The sequence below is a fragment of the Tamandua tetradactyla genome, chromosome 13 (assembly GCF_023851605.1).
Source record: "Tamandua tetradactyla isolate mTamTet1 chromosome 13, mTamTet1.pri, whole genome shotgun sequence".
In the NCBI taxonomy this organism is placed as follows: domain Eukaryota; kingdom Metazoa; phylum Chordata; class Mammalia; order Pilosa; family Myrmecophagidae; genus Tamandua; species Tamandua tetradactyla.
In genome coordinates, this window is record NC_135339.1 from 19351762 (window position 1) to 19373973 (window position 22212).

The 22212-nt window shown below is 43.2% G+C and overlaps 1 protein-coding gene across 9 annotated transcripts in view; it reads left to right on the forward strand.

The window, feature by feature from the left end:
* The window catches only part of KCNMA1 (potassium calcium-activated channel subfamily M alpha 1), a 767272-nt gene that overhangs the window by 436756 nt on the left and 308304 nt on the right, over window positions 1–22212 (forward strand). For all 9 annotated transcript variants that reach the window (XM_077124801.1, XM_077124802.1, XM_077124800.1 and 6 more), the window contains 2 exons: window positions 13281–13374; window positions 14152–14263. In XM_077124801.1, the coding sequence (XP_076980916.1) occupies window positions 13281–13374; window positions 14152–14263 (206 nt within the window). The remainder of the gene's footprint in view (window positions 1–13280; window positions 13375–14151; window positions 14264–22212) is intronic.

The window sequence follows — 22212 nt, forward strand, 5'->3', positions numbered from 1 at the left end:
TCTGGTATTGCTTAGATCTAATAAAGATGTAAAAATGTATATACTTTAAAAATAGCACTTCTAAGCTAAATTCCCTGAGAAATACAATCATTGACCTTTCTCATTGTTTGCTGTGTTTGCGAACACCATTAATCCAACTTTAAAAGACATAAAATGGTAACATTCTAACAAATATTGTGTTTGGGGAAGCATGTTGGCATTTCATTCAGAGTTATTGATTAGTAATTGTGATCATTTTCTCTCCTTGTTGCCTTTGGGCTGTCTAATGACTTCTTTTAAAGGTGCTTTTCTTTGGCTGAACATGTATTTTTCCTCCCTTTATTCTCACAATGAATACTTATAAGATACAAACTTGTTAGGATGTTTTATTACTGGATGCATATATATAGTTTTTGTTTGTTTTCTTACTGGATATATATATATATATTTTTTGTTATTTCATGTAAGAGGATACTTTCCATTTCAGACAAACCTGGTATAAATTGGACAGTACTAAGCTTTTATTATCTTAGAGTTAGGAATTAAGCTGCTTAGAGAATTCCTGATGGTAAGGACTGAGTTCTAGAGTCCCTTAGACTAAAACCATACACTGAGTAGTCCTAATGCAACTCAAGTTGATGGTGTCTAATCTTTTCTTTTTTAAAAAAAAATTTTTAATTGGAAATTTAAATAAAAAAAAATTCCCTCCTGAATTCATACAGAGTGGGTCCTAGTAGATTGAATTTTTTTCCATCTTCTCTTTTTTCCTATGATTAACATATCCTATTCACCCTATAGAAATATAGTTAGCTTAAAATTAAATAACATATTCTCTTGGTAACCAGCAAAAAGTTCCTTTGAAAGGGAGCGTTTCATTTTTTGGAGGCAGCTGGGAAGGAATTAGGATGCTGTCATTTCACCAGCACTTTCTTCTGAGTGTTTGGTAAGAGAAGCATCTGATTCTTCCTTGTGAGGTTCTTCAGGAAAGGGGGCCTTTCCTTTTTCTCAGAAGAATACACTGCTTCCCAAAAAAGTGAAAGGATTTCTGAAGTCCTGTAGAGAGTGGGGATAAGTAGATTCATTCCTGGAGACAAAGGAGAAAATCATAAGAAATCAGCTACCGAGGGGCATCCCAAGTCCCTCACAGAGACGTCTTTGTAGCGATGGGAAAAACAACTTTAGTGAAAATTAAAGACATGGTAATAGAATTAAAAGGGGGAACTGCAGGAGGAAGCAAGGGAAAAAAAAAACTGTACTCCAGCAAGCATGCAATTCCTGATATCCCTTTCTAAATTTGGATCCAAAAGTCAAGTGGATGCCTTTGAAAGGAAAGAGCTGAAATTCCTGAGGAATGAAAAAGACAAAATTAATTTTGGTAAATAAATGATTTCCAATGCTAACCAGAAACAAATGGGAGAGAAAAAAAAATGAAGGGAAACATGCCAAGAGATAAGAAGTTCTGTTTTGCAAGTAGTTAAGAGGGAAATTAAGAGTGTGTACTTGAAGATGTGATTGCATAATCATGGGGTTTAATAGGTCATTAACATTTAATGATGACACTTTGTTTCTAATGGTTACTTGTTACATCTGATTTTCCCTAGTGTGCTGGTTTCTTCTGGCCAGGTTGTTTTATGACATTCCTAAGCAGTGACTCCTGCCTTGTACCCAGCAGACTCATGACTTCTAATCGGCAACATCTCAGACTCTGCTTTTTGGCTGTGAGGCTGCTGGGCCCTCAACAAAATTCCTAAATAGGAATACTTACAAAACTTCCATGCCTCAGCTGTCAGCCAAAGACAGAGCTAAGACCAGCTCTTTTATTTTCTTGTGCAATAAAGGTATCGTTGTTTTCTATGCCAAATGTCTGAAAGATTTGTACTAGGTCTTTCACTGTGTCTTCTTGCAAACAAAACATAACAAAATCCTCAACAGCAAAACAACTTCAGGATGTCAGAAACAAAGCTATCATAATTATGTTCTAACATCACATATAAATTCATGTGTAACTTTGAACAAACACCAGTGTCCTGGTGGTGAATATGTATGTTAGGTAACAGTGTTTTCTGTACTTCAAAGTGCAGCAACATATAAAAGGAACAACTGTTTCTTTGCATATATAATTTTTTCCTGGAGGCGGTTAGGTCTCCTAAAAGCAGTATCATGCAGGTCTTCAGCATGCATGAAGGACTTCCCTTTGTTAGTGCAGTCCTTCAAATGAGACTGCGAAAGGACTTGTGTCTGGCTGCAGATGTGGCTGGGAGATGCAAAGGTTGAAGGCATGGGAAGTCTCTCCGGCTATTGTTCAAAATATTGGAATTCATCAAAGAGGACATGGAAGGGATCTTTGTTGCCCCTGCCAATTCCTCTGCGCTGATTAGACTGCCAGCCTGGAACCTGAAACAAGACTGTATGAGCCCTTGCAGGTCATGGCCCCTAGCACGGATACATTTCCAAGGCCAGGCTCTCCAGATTTATCAGGGTTATAGCCAAGCCAGGGAGAATAAAGCCTAATCCAACTAGGAGATTGGTGAGGTGAGCAGGAAATTCCCAGAAAAGACCAAGATAAGTATCTGGAGAAGGAGACCCAGACAGAAGAATTCTGGTCTGTAACCAACAACAGCCCAAAGACGCCCCTGACTATTTGAAAGCCTTTTATACTTGGGCATCCCAACTTCAGACTTGCCCTGATTTTCCAGCCATTAGTATTTATAGAGTTCATGCTTTCTCTTACCATCCTCTTCCTTTCTCTCTGCAGTAATGACTGGCGTTTCTCATTGGGTGTGGGGTTGGAAGCCTGGATGCTGAAGTGCCTGATATTCATGCCCACAGCTTCTTCCTTATGTTGCTCTCTCCTTCAGAAATGGGGACACCAGGCAATTGCCCCCCAATATCTGGGAACTGACTATTGGTTATCCTTGGATAGAGGTAGTCATTTCTGGGCCTGTTAACACAGGTGCAGGTAACACTAAATATCTAGGAAAAAGGCATTGGAGGCAGCATACAATGGTTGAAGGAATCTGTGAGTCTCATTTCTCTGGGTCCAAATTTCCCTAAGCCAGGAGAGGAGCATGGATCCAGTGATGAGAGATGCCACCTGCATGTACCTCTCAGTGCATCTGGGTCCTCTGCTCTACTGTCAAAGCTAGGACTTCTTTTCTCCTAACCCCCATTGATAGTCACCTCAGACACAGGATGAGTCAGTTATCTTCTCATATGTTCCTTTGGAATCTTCTCTGATGGAGAAGGCACACTTTTCTTATGCCTGATTCCTGATAGACCTCCAGATATGAGAGAGAGAGTCAAGGCCACCACCTAAGAAGAGAAGTGGCTAAGGGTAGATTGATTTTCCTCCCTCACCTAGGCTATCCTGTTTTGTGGATGGTTTCAGGGTTGGGTAGAGAGCATATATTTGTGCTTGAGGGCTGTGTGTGTGCATGCATTTATTTGCACTACCCGTTGTCCATACATGGTTCCTTGACTCTTCCCTGGAAGAACTCTTGTTTTTTTTTGAGCAGTGTGTGTACATGAGTATGTTTGCATTGAATACTGTTTGAACATTGGCTTCACCATGTCCCTCTACTAGAGAAACAAGAACTGACTAAAGAAGAGATGGCTAGACTCGATGGAGTTGGGTAAATGAGAGCATGAGAATTGGTCAGTAATGAATCCTCAGACAGTTTTGTGAAAACCAAAGCAAGCAATGCTTGTTGGGCAAGACTCTGTTTCATGTGGTAGCTTAACTCTGATTTATTACATAAAAGTTGCTGGCAAATAGGAGCACTAATTCTGCTCTGGTAACAACTATGATTGAAATAATTGTAGTCTGTAGACAAGCTTGAGAAAGCAAGCATTAGTGGGTAGGTTGTCTTGGACATCATTCCAAGAGCCCAACAGTGAAGAAATACATAATCTTAATGGAAGTAGAATTGGGAGAGATATTTAGAAGACACATGACTGATTCATTCCCCATGCCTACCCTCCAAATCTACTCTAAGCCAAGCAGGGAAACAAAGCTCTGTCTGTGCTAAAGACTCTGGAAAAGAAGAATATATAATCTCCTGTGGCCACTCAAAGTGATTCATGGCGCCCTCTGTCAAGAAACCTTGGTTAATTATTTAGTATTTATGAGACAGTGCAGCTGCCTTCATAGAAATATAATTTTCCCAGTGTTTTTCCAATAATATTGTCTAAAGCTAATGCTCGAATATCTAGAATCAAACAGATGTTAGTGGAATCGTCTCCTCACGATAGCTTACTGCATCTCCCGTTGGACATTCAAATTAAAACCTGACTAGGAGGCCACAAGATACAAATGGGAAAATTAAATATAGAAATCATTTATTCTATCAGTTTTTGTTTAATTGGAACAAAGTGCCTTTGGGGAGCATTTTTCTAGAAATGGCTCTCCTTTTATCATGTGTGTCATTTTCTTAGTTTTAAAAATAGCTATCCCTTATTGAGTGCATTATACCAGGTACTGTTACTTACAATATCTGGTTTAATCCTGACGACATCCTTTGACTTTGTTGTCCCTTCCTCAGTTTACACATGAGAAAACCAAGGCTTGGGAAGATCAGATAATTTGTCCAAGATCACACAGCTAGGAAGCCGTAGAGCTGGGATTTTTAACTCTTCCATCAAATTCCAAAACCACCCATTAACTGCTCTCCAGGTCACTATGTAATGCACATATTTTGCTTTTGATTTGCTTGTCTGGGTGCAATAGTAGATGAAAAGAAAAGGTATGGAGAGGAGATGGAGAATCTAAGCCCAGATAAGGATATTGAAATCTCGAGAGAAAGTGTAGAAGTGTTCCATGAGAAAGTGACAGAGACTCCACCATCTGAGTTTCATGAAAACAAATCAGGTGTGTGTTTCACCAAAAAAAAACCCCAAAGTTTTTCTCCAGCAGCAACTGATGTCATTTTCTTCGTCTCCTAGAAGAATGATTCATTCTTATGATTCGTTGTTCAGGTAAACACTCTGAGCCATACCACTGCTCTGGCTACCCACTCATTGTCCCAGGTCTTCACATCACTCACAGTGTGAGTGGACAGTTCCAAAGAAGACAGTGTTTCCATGTCACCCCTCCGTGTGTTCCAGCGCATTTCAACGAGGCCCTAATGAGGCATCTCATCATTGGAGCAGAGACGTAATCAGAAGCCAGCTGCTGTCAGAAAGATTAATAGGTCTATTGATACAAACATAATGGAGGACTTCCCGACAAAGCTGTTTAACAAACTCAATCGGGATCATGATAGATCAACCCTGCTTAGTAACAAAAAGTGGTTTCTGTTCACAACAGAACCATCGCAAGGTCCAGGAGAAGTGTTGTAAACTAAAACAGGGGGTCCATTTTGATGTTGTCGTTCATATTGATAAATGAATGAACGCAAGCTGATCTGTCAGGGATAACAGTGTTATCATAAGATGACGACCTCGAGATGTTCTGGGGTAAAGTTATAATGCTGGGTGGCAGAAGAGGCTGGTTTGTTTGTTAAAACAATCAAAGCCTCACATCATTTTGAGTATGTGCCCTGCCCAGTATCAACACCAAAAGCACCAATATGGGAAACTTAAACTCTTAAGTGCATAGCTCTGATCTGTTCTTAAAATGTGGGCACTAAGAAAAGCACAGAGATAGAAAACTTTCAATTTGGCCTCTTGGGAACATTTGTGATGTGCCCAATTTAAAAGATAATGTTCTGCATATGCCTTAGATGATTGCTTTCTCAATGATTAATTGGTATCCGATTATTAGCACTAAGTCTATTACTGTTATTAGCTTCCAAGTTATTTTCCCGAAACCTAAAATTATATGAATAATAATATTGATTTCTCATTTGGAGTTTGTCTCAAAGTCTTGCCTCGCTTTTAAAATTAGTTGGTATTATAACATTCTGTTAATTAGGTACCTTTATTCCTATTTTGTAGGCAGGAAAACCAAGGCATTTAGTTTATCCAGTATATAGACATCATAAGGAAAACCTCAAATTGCACACATCTCCCTCCTCTTGGTTGTAGCTACGCTCCAGAGATTCCATGTCTATATGATGTCATCTTTTGATTCATTGGGATAGTATGCAAAGCTTATTAATTGCCTAGATCAGATTAGAAGTGTTCAGAGTATCTAAGCATTATCAGTCATGAGTATGTTCTTTCCTGTTCATCTGGTATAAGAGAGGATGAAAGAAAATGGACATCTGAGGGCAAGCTATTTGTAAGCAGATGGATAACTCGGAGTGATTTCTCTTTAAGCAGAAGAACTTCCCCTCAGCAGAAGGACCAGCCTCCAGGCTGCTGCTCCCACCAGGGCCCAAGGGAGGACTTCTGGGGATTAGTAATGTCCCACGTGACAGCCTGGACAGAACAAGGTTAAGATACAGGTTGGATATGCTGGCTTTCTCTGAATTTTCCTAGATCATCCCTCACAGACATGAATATTTTCATTGGCAGTCTGGCCTGTACCATTGTTTTCATAAGCTCGGAGCTGGGCTCTGAGGATAGCAATAACTTTGTGTTATGCTGCAAACTCCTCTCCAGGGAGGTTGCAATCCATCAAGGAAGGGAAGGTGGTATAGTAGAAAGGAAAGTGGATCTCTGCCCCAACTCTACCACTTAGCTATGCGATCTTGGCCAGGTTTCTGAGCCTCAGCTTCTATGACAGTAAGCTGAGGCTAATAACAAAATATCTAACTTATAGTCATGTTGTCAGGATCAAATGGGATAGTGCACGTAAATACTGAAGGCCTATAAAATTGCCAGGCATTATTGTATTGGATTGAATAAGACTCCACATTATGATATGTGTTCTAGTTTGCCAACTGCTGGAATGCAACACACCAGAGATGGATTGGCTTTTAATAAAAGGGGATTTATTTTGTTGGTTCTTCAGAGAAAAGGCAGCTAACTTTCCACTGAGGTTCTTTCTTACGTGGAAGGCACAGGATGGTCTCTGCTGGTCTTCTCTCCAGGCCCCTGGACTCCCAACAACTTTCCCCGGGGTGACTTCTCTCTGCATCTCCAAAGGCCTGGGCTGAGCTGCTAGTGCTGAGATGAGAAATGCCGAGCTGCTTAGGCTGTGCTACATTGCGCTCTCTCATTTAAGCACCAGCCAATTAAGTCAAATGTCACTCATTGCAGCAGGCACGCCTCCTAGCTGACTGCAGATTAATTAGCAACAGATGAGGTTTACGTACCATTGGCTTATGTCTGCAGCAACAAGACTAGGTATGCTCACCTGGCCAAGTTGACAACTGAATCTAACTAACACAATATGGTTTAGAATCCCAATACTATAGGAATCCGGAGAAAGGAGAGGTCAGGCAGAGCATGAATAATTTGCTGAGCCAAGCCTTTAGGCAGGCCTGGAAGGATGCTTAACATTTGAACACAAAGAGCATTGGAAGAGGCTCCAGCAAAAGCAGAGATTTAGAATTGGGAAACACCCATCATGAAATAATGAAGACACCGGCTGCATTGCAACCTAGTTTCGATTGAAACAGTAGAGAATAAAGTTGGAGGTGTAGGGTCGGGTTAGGTTTTTGGAGTGTCTTTTCAACCCAGCTTAGATTTGATGTGTGAGCAGGAGGAGCTGTAATGATGGATAAATGACACCTTTTAATGAAATTGATCCGGCCACACTGCAGAGGGGAAAATAGGAGAAGAGCCTAGGATCGTGAAGTTTATTTTATTGATTCATGTCTTGAGGTGCTATAGATTTCTAATCCTTGTGGGAATTGAGAGGACTCCATTCAATTTGAAAAGGGACTAGTGCCAGGAGTGAGGTGAATTTGAATGTTGGAAATTATTTCACAAAGATCTATTTTGTACTTCAGCCATTCCTCCTCTCTCATGTGGTTATTTATTAAATCATCTTGGATTTTTGTTGATGTCGTTCCTAAGCTGCTTAACATTTCTTTAAAACTTGTTAATGATAGTCCCCATAGCCCCTCCCCGTGCATACTTCATTATTTTTCCTTTTCATCTTAAACGAAAATATGCTCAGCTGGCCCTCTTTGATGGTTAATTGGAAAGTCGTCGGTGAAAGCTCCGCAGTGGCATGGTAATTACTTCCCTGTATCTTCTTAATTTTTTTTTTTCTCTTGTTCACATCTGAAACTGAAAATATCTGTTCAACCCCTCGATCTCAGCAATTAGTTAAGTGCTATGCAGCTGGTTATCTGGAGGGCGGGCTCAAGTGCTTAATCATCTCTGTTCAGGTTTGAACGGGAATCTTCTCAAGCAGTGACGCCTGCAATTAGGGTGCAGTTGTGGGAAAGTTCTTCTGGGGCAGTGGATCTCAAAGTGGGAACCCAGCATCAGTAGTATCAGCCTCACCTGGGAACCTGTTAGAAATGCAAATTATCGGGTCCGGACCTACTAAATTAGAAACCCTGGGGGTGGGGCCAGCAATGGGTTTTAACAAGGCCTCCAGGTGCATGCTGGACTCTGAGAACTGCTGCCCTAGAGAAGCATCTTATAAGAGAGCTGGGTAGCCAGGAAGAGATTAGAAAACAGACTTCAGGAAATACTGGGCAAGTTTAGAGGCTGAGACTAGAAGGCAAGTATTTCCCTCTTGGAGATGACATAGACAATGCAAGGGAATTACTGCTAGAAGTGAGATTTTTGTTTTTTGCCTCTTGCCCTTTGAAAGGAAACCTGAGTTACCGTGTGCCTTCGAAAGTTGGGTTTTTAAGTCATTCTTTGGTAGGGACTGTAGAATCTTCTGCTCAAGGGTCTTCATTGGATATTATGTTGTTAAATAGATGAAAAAATGAAGAAAGAGATATATTCCCCACTTTGGGTGAGTGTTGCTTCCTTGCTTTCTAATATCTCTAATACGGAGGATATGCTTACTTGGAGGCCTAGAGGAAATGGGAGTTAGTATTTCACCCTCTAACCTAAAAAGTAAATATTACCCCATATGATGCAACTCTGTGTTGAGGTTCTTTTGAATCTGCCCCAATCATTGAATCCTGGATAAAACACTAAATTTGCCTAAGGTTTCAGCATCATGCTTGATCTCTGGGAGCTCTAAGAGGCTAGGAATAAATACAGCTGTGGGTTTACAAGTATCTGTGTCTCTAGTTACTAGTTAACCTAGAACAATTTAGTGAAAGCCAGTTTTCTAGTACTAGGATCAGAACTAGTGCCCCCTTTCAGTTCTTAGAACACCATTATTTACTTTTTTTCTGTTGCACCGTATACCCATATCAAGCCTATTCTTATATGGGCACGCTTCATCAGAAAGACAATACAAATTGAAGGTGGTATAATCCAGAGTCACTTTGCTTTGTAGTTAAAAAAAAATTTCTTTTCTAGCTTTTGAGACCTCTGTGTACCTAGCTGTAGGAAGCTTATTTTCTACTGGAACGTATAGGAGTTTGTATTTCATTCTCTATCCTGTAATGAGCATTACTCATTAAGATAATCCCCCTCTGGGGAGGAAATAAATCCTGGCTGATGTGGCCATCCCTTTTGTTATTGAATTATGTATTCTCATTTTAGAAGACCAGTGATCTTCTCCATAGGTTGTCTCCGTTTGGGGAGTGAAATGCTGGAGCTTTGGACTCCGTTTCCTGTGGCCTCCGGTTGTGTGAGCCCAGGGACGAAAGGCACTTGTAGGATTTATCTCAGAGGGGATCCTGATAAACAGTTCTCTTTCCACTGGAGGAAACTGTGCAGGATATTTCTGCTGGTGCTCCTGTGCAAGCAGGAAAGCGCTAAAAAGGGAAAACACAAACAAAAAACAATCTCCCAGATCACTCACTGGGTAATGGGGTCTTGCCCTCTTTTTGTCCCAGATTTCCTGCTTTTCTCTCCACCTCCACCTTATTAATGAGTTTATATTGTTGGTGCACTTTAGCTGGAGGGAAAGCAAACCACCTGCAGCACAAGCAGCATACTTTATTTCTTTTATCATTTCAACTCAAGGAATGATGCAAAAAGAGGGTTAAATAGGTTCTAAATTTTTGAAAGAAGGAGTAGAGAAAAGACTTAATGGTTTCACCAGTGCTCTCTGTAAAAGAGGAGTGGTATGTTTTTCAACGCACTATCCTCTACTTGAAAGCTCTCTCGTTGTTGACTTTGGGTTCAGGTAATACAGGAAGCAAGAAGCAGAACTGATTAGCAAAGAAGGAACGATGGAAAGAAGTTGCTAGAGCTTGACTTCTTATGTTCCTTTGGACATTTGCTTCCACATATGTTGACCTGTGTCCTCCAGGACATCAAGCTAACATGTCTGTCCCCACCTATTCTGTTCTCGTCCATTGCCTAGCAAATACCTTTTGGCTGGATGTATTTTAGGGTTACCACCAAATTGACCAACAGAGATCAAGAAATTAATAGGAGCTAGGGAACACATGGCACCCAAAACATGCTACCAATAACTCTTGTGAGAGCAACAATAAAGTTATTGTTTGACCTTGGTGAACTGATAGTGGCTTTTCCATGGCAGACTTGGTAACTAAGGCCTTCTTCTGTCCCTTTGACCTTGTACACATCAGTCTTGATTAATACCAACTAATAATATACTGCTAAGTCGTGGCAGGCACAGGTGAACACGAGTGCATAATTACCTACAAATCTCCCCACCCTTGCTCACTCTCTTTTACACATACACACACACACACACACACACACACACACCACGATTATTCTCCATAGCACATTATACCAGTGCCTTCCAAAATACAGGGGTGTTGTTTCTTACATCTTGGACTCTGTCGTGGATTTCTGGTCAACCTAATCTACATAATTCCTTTCACCATAATTTGAGTGCCTAGGAATTCTGACACCTTTTGGACCTTGTTTTCACTGGAAAAAGGCAGTACATTATTCCCCCCCTTCCCCAACACATTCAACAACCAATTCCTAAGACAACAGGGTTTCAAAAGAGAAAGAAGAGTTTATTATTAGATGCATAGTAGGAGAACAGATGGCCTTTAAGCCCAAAATGTGTCTCCTTTTGCAACAATTCTGATAGTTTTATTAGAAAAAAGATGGGTAGGGTTTAGGATAATGAGCACAGTGGTCCCAGATTATGTACTTAGAGCTGATCTAATTAATGAGCATGTACAGATTACATGCTTAGAGAACCTATGTAAGAAAATGGTGGAATGAGGTATAGGTTAAAACCTAAGCTATTGTGTGTGTCAGGCGGGCCCACTTTGGTTAGATCCAGCCTTGGTTAAGATAGCTTTAGACTTGGGGTGGGTTAGTTCTGGGCCGATCCCAAGACCCTTCATTAATAAACATTAGGGGCTGTCTTTGGTGATTACAAGACTCTAAAGTTGAAAAACTGGCTAACTGGATACAAATGAAGGTTAGTGACAATTTTTGCTACCACAGGGACAGAAGATAAGGGCTATATGCAATCATTATCAGAGATCAAGGCAGCTGGATTACAATTTAGAGATTTCAGGAATTTCCCTCTAGACTACTCCAATATGCCAGAAAGCAAAAAGGAATATCTATATAATGAGTCAGTAATCAAAATCATCCCTTAAATCCTGATTTCTCGGTTACATTGTAGACCTGATTCTTGACACAAAATCCTATGGCCTGGTTTCCCAGTGCCTGCCCATGCAAAAACAGACAGACAAAAATAAAACCCACTATGGCCTGGCCATTGCAGAAGTGCTACTTATTAATTCTAGGCCTGAGCGTTCCTTTTTTTCATCTCAATTACGGTAGCTGTGTAGGAGAGCCAGCAAGGAGTGCTGCTAGGCCGTGATGTTTAGATTTTGTTGTTGCTCCTGCCTCTTTTTAGCATTGAGGCCTGACTAGCCAGATTCTATGCCGTATTTCCTCATTTCCTCCCCTTCGTGAAAACCTGACTGTTGTCATTTCCTTTATTTAAAAAGCTGTTTTTCAGTGTTTGTTTTTTATTCAGTCTGCTTAGTCTGTAAATGCAAATGTAGGTTCCACTTAATGCTCGACGGAAGTATTTTCCACGTGTTTGTGATTTGGAAGATGACAGAGGGCATGTTTGACTTGTACAAGAGCCCAAGGATGGATAGGTCCAGTGCATGTAACTGATCGGCGAGTCTGGCAACCCTACCATGTCTCGGAATGGGCTCTGCATCCCCGTACTGCACAGGTTCCTGCCTGGTGACCAAATGAGCACTGTCCTTGCAGAAGTACAGCTATACTAACTGGTATTGCATACAGCAATTTCCAAAGCGGCGATACGGGGGAATCCTCAATCTTTCACTTCTCAACCCACCCTCTTGGCTCCAGAGGCCCATGTTGCTTCCCACGTGGGAAAAATGTTTTGCTTTTCCCCAAACCTCCTCTCCTTTCTCCTACCCTACCTTCTTTATGCTTCGTGGCCTGGTAATAACAAGTGCTTACTGATAACAGCACAAAATGAATTTTTCTTCCCTGTTTTGAGATGCTTATGAGGCTTTCCTGCTTCGCCCCCAGTCCAAACCTTGGGGCTTTTCATGCCAAGGCCAGGCAGGAAAGCACCTGGAAGTCACATACCAGTTTGTATAGTAGTACACTTTTGAACTGCCTACTCTAGAACAAAGTAGAACGCTGGGGGTAGCAGTGGCTGCTGGACTCACACAAAACCAATTAACCTGCATGCCAAAAAAACAAAAAAAAATTAACCCTTAGAATTAACCCTTAGAGTACTGCTTCAGATTCCTCCATATTTTGGTTTAGTGGTTTTGAATTTTGCCATTTGGGCTCCGCTGCTTTCCCCAGATTAGAGTGCTGCATATGAAGTCCATACTCAGTCTAGCCAGAATGTCAAGCAGGATACTCTCCTGCACAGGTTCTTTGAGATGCTTCTGGGCCCTTTATTAGTCAACTAATTGCTTGAAAAAGGTCCCCCGGACACAGCCACTGTGTGGAGTTAAAAATGGGCTCCATTACCCCTGTGCTGGGTTCTGCTTTGGGCCTTGGTGTGGGGTTCTCGAAAAGAAAGAAGTCAGTTCTTTAAGGGTTAATATAAATATAAGAAACTTGGTATTCTCTCCTGCTTGTCCTTCCTCTGAGACATCTGCATGATTCTCTTCCGAATCTTGGCTCAACTGTTGAATGATGATAAAAAGAATATGCATATACAATTACAAAAAGATAAACAAATGAAGACCGAAAGACTGAATGGTTGAATGGAAAACCCCTTGGCAATGCTTGCTCGATTATCACAGGGGGTAGAAAGACTAAAGGTTTTATTTTATGCACATCCATTTTGTCCTCTACCCTGAGCGCCTCCAGGTCTCGGCATTGCGGTTACCTTGACAATGCATTTCATTCACCTCTTGCTTTTTCTCCTTCCTGTCTAATAGCCCAATAGAATCCTGCCAGAATTTCTACAAAGATTTCACGTTACAGATCGACATGGCTTTCAACGTGTTCTTCCTTCTCTACTTTGGCTTGCGGGTAAGTCGGAGATGGGTGAGATACAGCAGGCGCCAAGATGGGGCATAGGATTCTTATCCCCAGGGATCACGCCCCTGTCAGCACCTGCTCTGGCAGTGGAGACGGAGTCCGTGTTTTCTAGAAGCATCCTTGCATTCTGATTTTCAGGTTGTGAGAGAGCCTTTTCCTTAGGCATTGTCTGGAATACATGTTAGTTTGTTTCAAGGGACAGGATTTTACATCCTGATGGTTTCTCACCCTCTATGCAATGAGTGTATTGTCCCCTTAAAAATTGAAGAGGCTCAAAAGCAAACCTCTTACTCTTAAAATTATATCTAGCCAAGCAGTGAAAGGGTTAGAATCAGAGTAGGATCAGAGATGTGGATTGGCAGAATTTGAGGCTTGGGGTTTTATGCTAGACTGTGTTAATGAAGAATGCAGATTACCGGTATGTGAGAGAGAATGTGTATGCAGTGCTTTAGATAAAGTCATATTTATATTAGAAATTCTAATAAAGGTGAGATCAGCCATCCTTCCCTGTGATGCTATTGGAAACCACAGAAAAATATACTGCCTGATCTTTCTCCAAGACGAACATAGCACACAGTCACGCTCCAGGATTCTAAGATAAAAACAGCCTGTGATTGGTGTAGATGTAAGAAGAACACAACATCTTTCTCTAGACTCCCACGAAAAGCCAAAGCGTGCCCTTAAGGCAGAAGAGTAGTAGAGATTTGATGCTGGCATCATGCTTCTCATTTTATTTTTTTTCTCTCTCTCCTTTCTTCTTTCCCCCAGTTTATTGCAGCCAATGATAAGCTGTGGTTCTGGCTGGAAGTGAACTCCGTAGTAGATTTCTTCACAGTGCCCCCAGTGTTTGTGTCTGTATACTTAAACAGAAGCTGGCTTGGTAAGTCACTCTTGTCTTATTACTGTTTCCTGGGCCATGGCTAAAAAAATACAACATCTAGAATGGATCAGGAGGCATGGGGCAGGGCTGTCCCTACAAAAGGAAAGTTCTGTGGATTCATGTGAATCACCTCTTGGGGTTCAGAAACTGCTAGTGTCAGTTTTCTTTGGTGCACCAGAACAGAAGGACTTGCACAATTAGTGCCCAAGGTCCTGCAGCTTTTATCCCTATTGAAGCCCAGAGGTCATTGCTGTCACAGCCAGGACCTCTTGTTCTCGTGCTTCTGTCACTTGTTTTCATTCAGGAACCTGGAGTTGGGCAAGACTGGACCAAAAAGCCCGTGGAGACAAGGCCACAGCCCAGGTGGCTGGTTCACGTGCCCTGTAAGGCCTCCCTGCCAAACAGAGCTCCTCCTTGCTCCTTGGTTTTATGAAAGTGGGTCCTGGGAAGCCCATTTATGGTTGAGCTCCTGGATGGTGGAGGGCCAGGCAAGGTTTCTGGAGTTCCGCCTCACCTTACAGGAAACTGAGCTCCCCTCTTGTGTTCAGAGGAGAGCTTCTACTGCTGCCGTGCTCGGAAGGTCACTTCCTGTGTGGGGACCATGCAGTTTGGTGGGAAGAGCGCCTGTGCCAGCCCAGGGCTTAGAGAGAATCAGGCTCTCTCTTGGTTGTGTTGATTGCGTGTCTCCTTGGAGCCAGCGTGCTCCCACTGCCCACAGGGTCTGCTGGGGAAGGATGGAGCCTAAAATAGGACTTGCAGAACTATTTGTAGATTCTTTGCATATTTACTTTTGAATTTTGGGGTTCGACTTATTTTTTTCAAAGTACTATACATGGGTTGCACTCAATGAAAACGTTCAAAAATGTATAAAGAAAATGTTAATCGGCTCTTTCCCCACAGCCATCGCTGCTTTCTCCCCGACATAACCAGTGCCAACAAATGTCCTCATTTTTCTTTCATCCTCATTCTACCACCAACAGAATGGATGTGTGCATATAATCATTGTAGAGGTGGTAGGTTTTGTAGAGGAAATTGTATCAAATGATACATATTACACTGCAATTTGTTGTTCTTGCTGATACGTTACGGGTATCCCTTCGACTCCCTAATTCATTCTATAATAGCAGCATAAAATCTCATAATTTGTTCATAGCACAGTTTATTCAGCCATAACCTTGATGGTGGACACCCTAATTGTTTGTCCTTTTTTTTTGCTACAGCAAACAGTAGTTTTACAAAATCCCTCATCCATTTATCTGTACGATTCTATTCCAATAAATAGTTTCAGGTTCCTGGAATAGGAATTGCTGGATCAAAGATGTGTGTATTTCAGTTTGTTCAGATATTGATGGATAACTTTCCAAAAATAATGACTTAAGATATGCTTCCACTTTCAAAGTCTGAGTCCTTGCTACTTCTGTACATTGGTCGTGTACCAAGAGTAGAGAATTAAGAAATAAGCATCTTTTCTATAAAATGTATGTGATAGTCACACACACATCTGTATCCTATAAGGAATCCATCCTCCTTTAGTTTTTACAGAATTATATTCACTTGCTCAGTGAAACATTCTCGATCTGAGACAGGCTTCCTTAGATTGGGTTTTCTAGGCAATGTGAGACTTTACGCCACACACAAATCTAATAAATGTGGGTGTAACTGAAATGTGTCTTCTGAGGGCCCAGGGAGCAGGGGCCACAGGGTGTCCACTGCCCATGGGGTTCAGGGGTCCCCACTGCCTTGGTGTAGCTGTTAACTGGCTTTGTGACTTTGGGGAACTCACTTTTCTCCACTCAGCTTGTTGTTTTTCATTTGTGAAATAAAGGTTAGGCTAGATGGTCTCTAAGGTTCTTTCAGCTCAGTAATCTCTGAGACTCTTATGTCATTAATGGGCAATTTGGGATCTAATTTGTCGGGAAAGGACTTGGGAAGTTAGTGAAATCAAGTCACCAGTATCCCTGAACCAAAATTATGGATGGGCTGTTAATGGGGCTCTTTCTAAAGCATGCGGTTGCTAAGAGTTCAAACATATGCCGGTGTGTGTGCACACACACACACATATGCACACACACACCCTGACCGATAAGCCAGTCAGATGGGGGGGGGCGCTGCTTCCTTGTCCTGTGTCTGCTCTAATTACTCTGTGCCCTTGGATTACCACTTTGCTTTTCTGAGCCTCAGCTTTCCCACCTGAGAAATGGGAGGTTTGGATTAAATTGCCTGCCAGTCCTTACATCTTATGGGTCTGTATTTCATCCTGGTTGTCCTTTGTCTCTGCATCCCCTGTGGTCATAGATGATTGAAAGAAGCACCTTCCTTGCTAGGCTGCAGAAATAGTCCTGCCCAGTGAGCAGGCCCTACCCCAGGAACAGGGATAGAGCCAGGTCTCCTTATGATTAGTAAGATGGTCCTGGGCGGGCCACGGTGGCTCAGCAGGTAAGAGTGCTTGCCTGCCATGCCCGAGGACCCAGGTTCGATTCCCGGTGCCTGCCCATGTGAAAAAAAAAAAAAAAAAGAAGAAGATGGTCCCGAAAATGTCTCGGGCTCAGGACACGTGGATGCTTGTGAACCCATGCTTTTCCGTCAGTGATTCGATCTCGATTTTTGGAGATGTGATCCATCTAGTGAAAAGTGGTTGGGCCAAACAGAAAGAGAAGGAGGAACGGAAAAGAAATAGATGAGGTTCAACTGAATCTCTAATGAGATACGTCTTTGCATCAACTCTGGTTGCTCTTCAAAACAAATACGTTCTGAAAGTTACTTCAATTTATTCATTAATGTAACACTATTCATTGTGCACCTACTGTGTGCCAGGCGCTAAGACAGGTGATGGAAAGTAGACCAGCCCTGCCCTCTTCCATTTTAGTGCAAGGAGAGAGCAAGAAACAATAAGCCCAAGAAATAAGTTAATTATATAGTAGAGTAGAAGGCATAAGTGCTGTTGGAACAGGAAACATGGACCCGTGACTTTTGGGCTGTAAAATAATAGTAGAAAACCTTATTTTTCTTGTAGGAGTAAGGTACCTTTTAAGAAATACTTTTGAATCTTTGGTAACTAAACCCCATGGGTGAAATCCTAAACTGATTGACCTATTAAGGAAGAGAGTTCAGTATAAAAATATTTCAGGGAGGCTCCCATGGCTGGTATAATGCGTGGGTTATCACATCGTGAGGCAATTATTTGCCAATGAGCTGCCAGAGATGAAATGAACATTCCCAGGTGGGGTTTATAAAATAAAAGAAATACACCCATTAAACGGGCATTTCAGGAGTGCTGCTTTTCTCTCAGAAAATGAAAAAGTGCTGCCTTTACAGGCTGAGGTTTGGGATAAGATGCAGGAAGCTCAAGTCGATCCAAATCTCCTGCAGTTTCCCTGAGCCCGGTAGGCCAGGGGTGTGCTGTACCTGGCAATGTCGGTGATTGAAAAACAAAACGAAAAGCCAGATAAATCTCAAGGCCCTTGAACTTACCTTTCCCAGAGCACAGCCCAGTATGACCTGGAACACCATGCTTGATATATTGTTAGTAATAAATTATTGTTAATATAGGATTGCATATTATATAATGCAATTCACTTCATTGTGTAGATCATCTTAGCTCATTCAACAATCTATTCATAACTAAAACACAGGTACTCCTATGTGCTGGCCACTCTGCTAAGCTTATAGTAACTCACTCCATTCTCAGAGCAAACCTACAAAGGTAGGAATTCTTTTCCCCATTCTACAGATGAGAAAACCAAGGCGCGAGACTAAGTCTGTAGTCTAAAGTCAAACAGCTCAGTAGACATGGGAGCGGTGATTTATCCCGGTTTCCGTCTAACTTCAAGACTCTGCTCTTTCTCTGCCCTTACTGCTGGATGAGTTTGGTGTTGAGGTTTGGGTGGAGAATGACTGATGAATTGATCTCCTCCTTTATGTCGGCATTTCTCCATCTCTTCCGAAAAGCATGCCTTGCAGTGTCTCCTCTTCCCCCCTCCTAGCTCATGGCCAGTTTCTAGATTTTCTCCTAGGGCCAGGGAAACACACGGAGCCAGCATGGGGCTTCCTGCAGCCCCGTGGGTCTCAGCAGTGTAGAGGTCTGGGGAGGAGTGTGGGCAGCTTCATCCACGTTTTTGCTCAGCCACTTGCTCACTGGTCCCTTTGGAGGGAGCTCCCTGTCCCAGGCTCCATTGTCTCACCTGGACGATGGGGCTAGTCCCAGACCCTACGTCAGAGGGCTCCAGTGGGGGTGCCAGTACAGTACCATGTACCTAGGAAGAGCTCAACGCACAGAAGCCATTATCATCCCCAGCCTCTCTTTCAAGCTACTTCCCGTAATATTTTAAAGCGCCCAAGGGAGAAAGCAAGCCAGAGTGGAACCCAAACCAAGCCAGTGCGATGTGAGGACATGGCTGTTTATTTTAACTCCTGTTCCCACAGACCTACTTAGCTGTTTTCATTTCTCTCACAAAATCATTATCCTACTTCGCTAAAATAATTGTACCTTGAAATGAGCGACGTATCTTAATTTGAAGCTTAAGTAACATCCCTATGGGGAGAGCCCATTGGCTGTTTGTCTCATTCTTCTGGGAACTACATCTCCCAGGTGGGTCAAAGGGTTGGGTCTCCTTTATCTGTTGTTGAGAGAGTTCTGCTTTTGGTTGAGAGAGTTCTGTGGTGTTAAGAAAGAAAGAATAGGGAAAAGGCCATAAGCACTCCTCAGCTGGTCTAACGGGTTTTTATTGAGCACCGACTGTTTGCTTCATACTGGGACACAAGGACCACAGTCCTGGCCAGCCTCTTTCCTTAGTTTTTTCTGCTTCCCAGAATCATCCCCTCTTCTTTTGTTGATGCAGCGAGGGTAGGGGGTGGGGGTGGGGGATTGGTAAGGAGTCCCAGTCATTGGCACCATGGGGGGAAAACCATAAACCTCGTCTCAGGGCTGCCTTAGACCTCAACCTTTCTGGCAAGGACCATCAGCAAACTCCGCTAGAAAATAGAAAAATGACTTAGTGCCCCATAGCAGGGCGACTAAATGATTCAGCATGTCTGCTTATAAATATACAATATGTCCAGTCAGTCCTTTTATATATCAGAAAAGGTGATTAAAAACATGAGTTAAAGGAAAAGAAAGTGCAGGTCCTGGGTGGGCCACGGTGGCTCAGCAGGTAAGAATGCTTGCCTGCCAAGCCCGAGGACCCGGGTTCGATTTCCGGTGCCTGCCCATGTAAAAAAAATAAAAATGAAAAAATAAAGTGCAGGTCCTTAGAAACAACAACAAAAAAAGACAAAACAGCTCCTGTTTCAGACCCAGGCTTCAGTCTAGGGTTGGAGCCAAAATAAACACACATGCGGTGACAGCAGGTAACATCGCTCAGTGTATAATTAAGTCTGGAATTGTGAGGTTCGGCCTGTAAGGGCCGTGAATGCTCAGAGGAGAGAGAGCTAGCTCATGGCAGGAGGAGGCTGGGGTGGAGCTGAGGAGGAGGGGGTGGCGGCGAGCCTGGCTGAGTGGAGAGAAGCACTCCCGGGAGGGGGTACCTGGAGGTGTCGTCCTGGGCTCCCCACAGGGTGCTGCATTCATGTCCTATGCATGCAGTGACAAGTGGTCCCAAGCTTAATGGCTCAAAACTGCACGTTTACTGTCCTGCTCTCCTGGAGGTTCAAAGTCCAGCACTGGTCTTGTTAGGCTGAAATCAAGGTGTCTGCCGGGTTGTGTTCCTTTCTGCAGGCTCCTGGGGAGAATCCAGTTCCTTGCCTTTTCCAGCCTCTAGGGGCTGCCTGCACTCCTTGGCTCATGGCCCCCTTCGTCCAGCTTCAAAGGCGGGAATAGTGGATCGGGCCCTTCTCCCACAGCATTACTCACTTCTCCCCCTTTTGTCCACTTTTAAGGACCTTTGTGATTACATTGGGCCCACCTGGAAAACCCAGAATCATCTCCTCATTCCAAGGCCAGCTGATTCGCAACCTTAGTTCCCCTTCATTAGGGAGCAGGTTTTGGAATTAGGATGGGGGCTTATTTTTTTGGTGCATGGGGAAGGAGATCATCCTTCTGTCTACCACAATAGATGTTGTTATTATTATTCCCCAATGTTAAAGGGGAAGCTCACGCTCAGAGGGGTTGAGTAACTTGCCCAGAGGCAGGAACAGTCAGAGCTGGAATCGCTGCCCCTGTTTAGATCTGCCAGTGGCTCTGCAAAGCCTCGGGTAAAGTGTTCAAAAGTGTTTCGGGGGCATTTGAAGCCCCCTGTAGCATTGCCTTGTACTTTTCCAGGAGACTTAGAGGGAACATCTTTGGGACTTGAGATGCTCCTTTCTCCCCTTGTAGTGATTTTTTTTTCTTTCCATGGGAACAGGTGAATTCCTAGACAGACTCGCCTAATTATTGTTTTTCAGTTAGTCAAATGGAGGTCGGTGCACCCCTTCCTGGGCAGCTGCAGCGACCCAGGAACATGTTACAGCTGCAGATCCCCTGCTAAGACCCTTCTTTCCTTTGAAATCATGCTTTCTCCCTTTTTTGGAGTTACTTAGAAAAGCACAGTGCCCAGTGAGGCAACAAGAGTGCAGAGTATGGGGTCAGAAAACCATTTACCCCTATTATTGGTTCCCCTATCAGGGAATTGGCTCAAGTCTTGGGGTGCTCTCTGCTTTCCATCCCCTTCAGGAGGGCCACTGCCCCCAGGGCCCCCATTCGGGCTGAGGGTCGCAGGCCTTTGATTAACACCAAGACATGTCTTGAACTAGTTTCTGCATCCGATAAAAATAAACAGGACTGGAAGCTTTGGGCTGGTTTTGTTTTCCTGGCATCAGTAATTTTCTGCATATTGAAATTTTGTTTTAAAGTTCAGTCTGACCGCTGTGAAGGCACCCCTTGGTGGCCCTGACTCCCAGTCTCTCCCTTTCCTTTACGCTTTGGACTCCTGCTCCACCAGGCTTCTGGTCACCTCTGAGCACATCCGTCCTGCTGCGGCTTTCCTTGTGCCTGTGCTGGGAAAAGGCTCTTCCACCTCTGCTGGTCAAAATCCACTCACCTGGAGGGCCCTGCTCTAACTCCATCTCTTGTTGGAAACGTGCCCATTCTCCCAACTGGAACGAATCCCTCCATGACCTTTGCTGTCCTTGGCTGTTTATGATCAGTGTTGTAGGAGCTGTATAAACAGTCTGCTTTGTACTATCACGTTTGAATGCAGCACCCGTGACAACAAGGTAGCAAGGGCCCTGACCACCTGATTTTCCTGGGCCATCGTGCCTACTTAAAAATAGTTTGTGTCTGTTGAATGCATGCCTGAGTCCTCTTTTAAGACTGAAAATATCAACCAGTGCCGATTGCTTATTAAGAGCCAGGCCCTGTGCTCATCTCATTTAATCTTGACAGCAACCCAAGAAGTAACTATTCTCAGTCTGATTTTAAATGTGGGACACTGAGCCTCAGGGGCTGGGTAGTTTTCCCAGGTGGGGATTGGAGGAGCCGAGACTCTTCCACAGGTGAGTGTGATCTGGAGCCCCTGCTTTTGAAAGTGTGAGGCCAGTGGTTCTCCAAGTGGGGTTCCTGGGCCAGCACATTCGGCATTTCCTGGGAACGTTTCAGAAATGCAGATTCTCAGGCCCCACCCTAGACCCACAGCGTCAGAAATTCTGGTGGTTCTGACGCTGGTTCTGTTGAGCCGGTACCCTAGTTTATGCTGTGGTAGCTCTCAGGTTTGACTGCACAGTAGCATCCCGTGGAGAGCTTTTAAAATTCTTGATGTCCAGGCCCAACCTACACTCAATTAAACTGAACCTGGGAATCAGCATTTTTAACACTTCCCTGTTGCTTCCACTGTGCGGTAAAGATGAGAACCACCTGTACATATTGCCCCTATTAATGCTGAATTAATTCCTTCCTAGAAGAGTGCTTCCTAAACATCACTGTGCATACAGAGCACCTGTAGATGGGAGCACTCAGTGTCTGATTCAGGAGGTCTGGG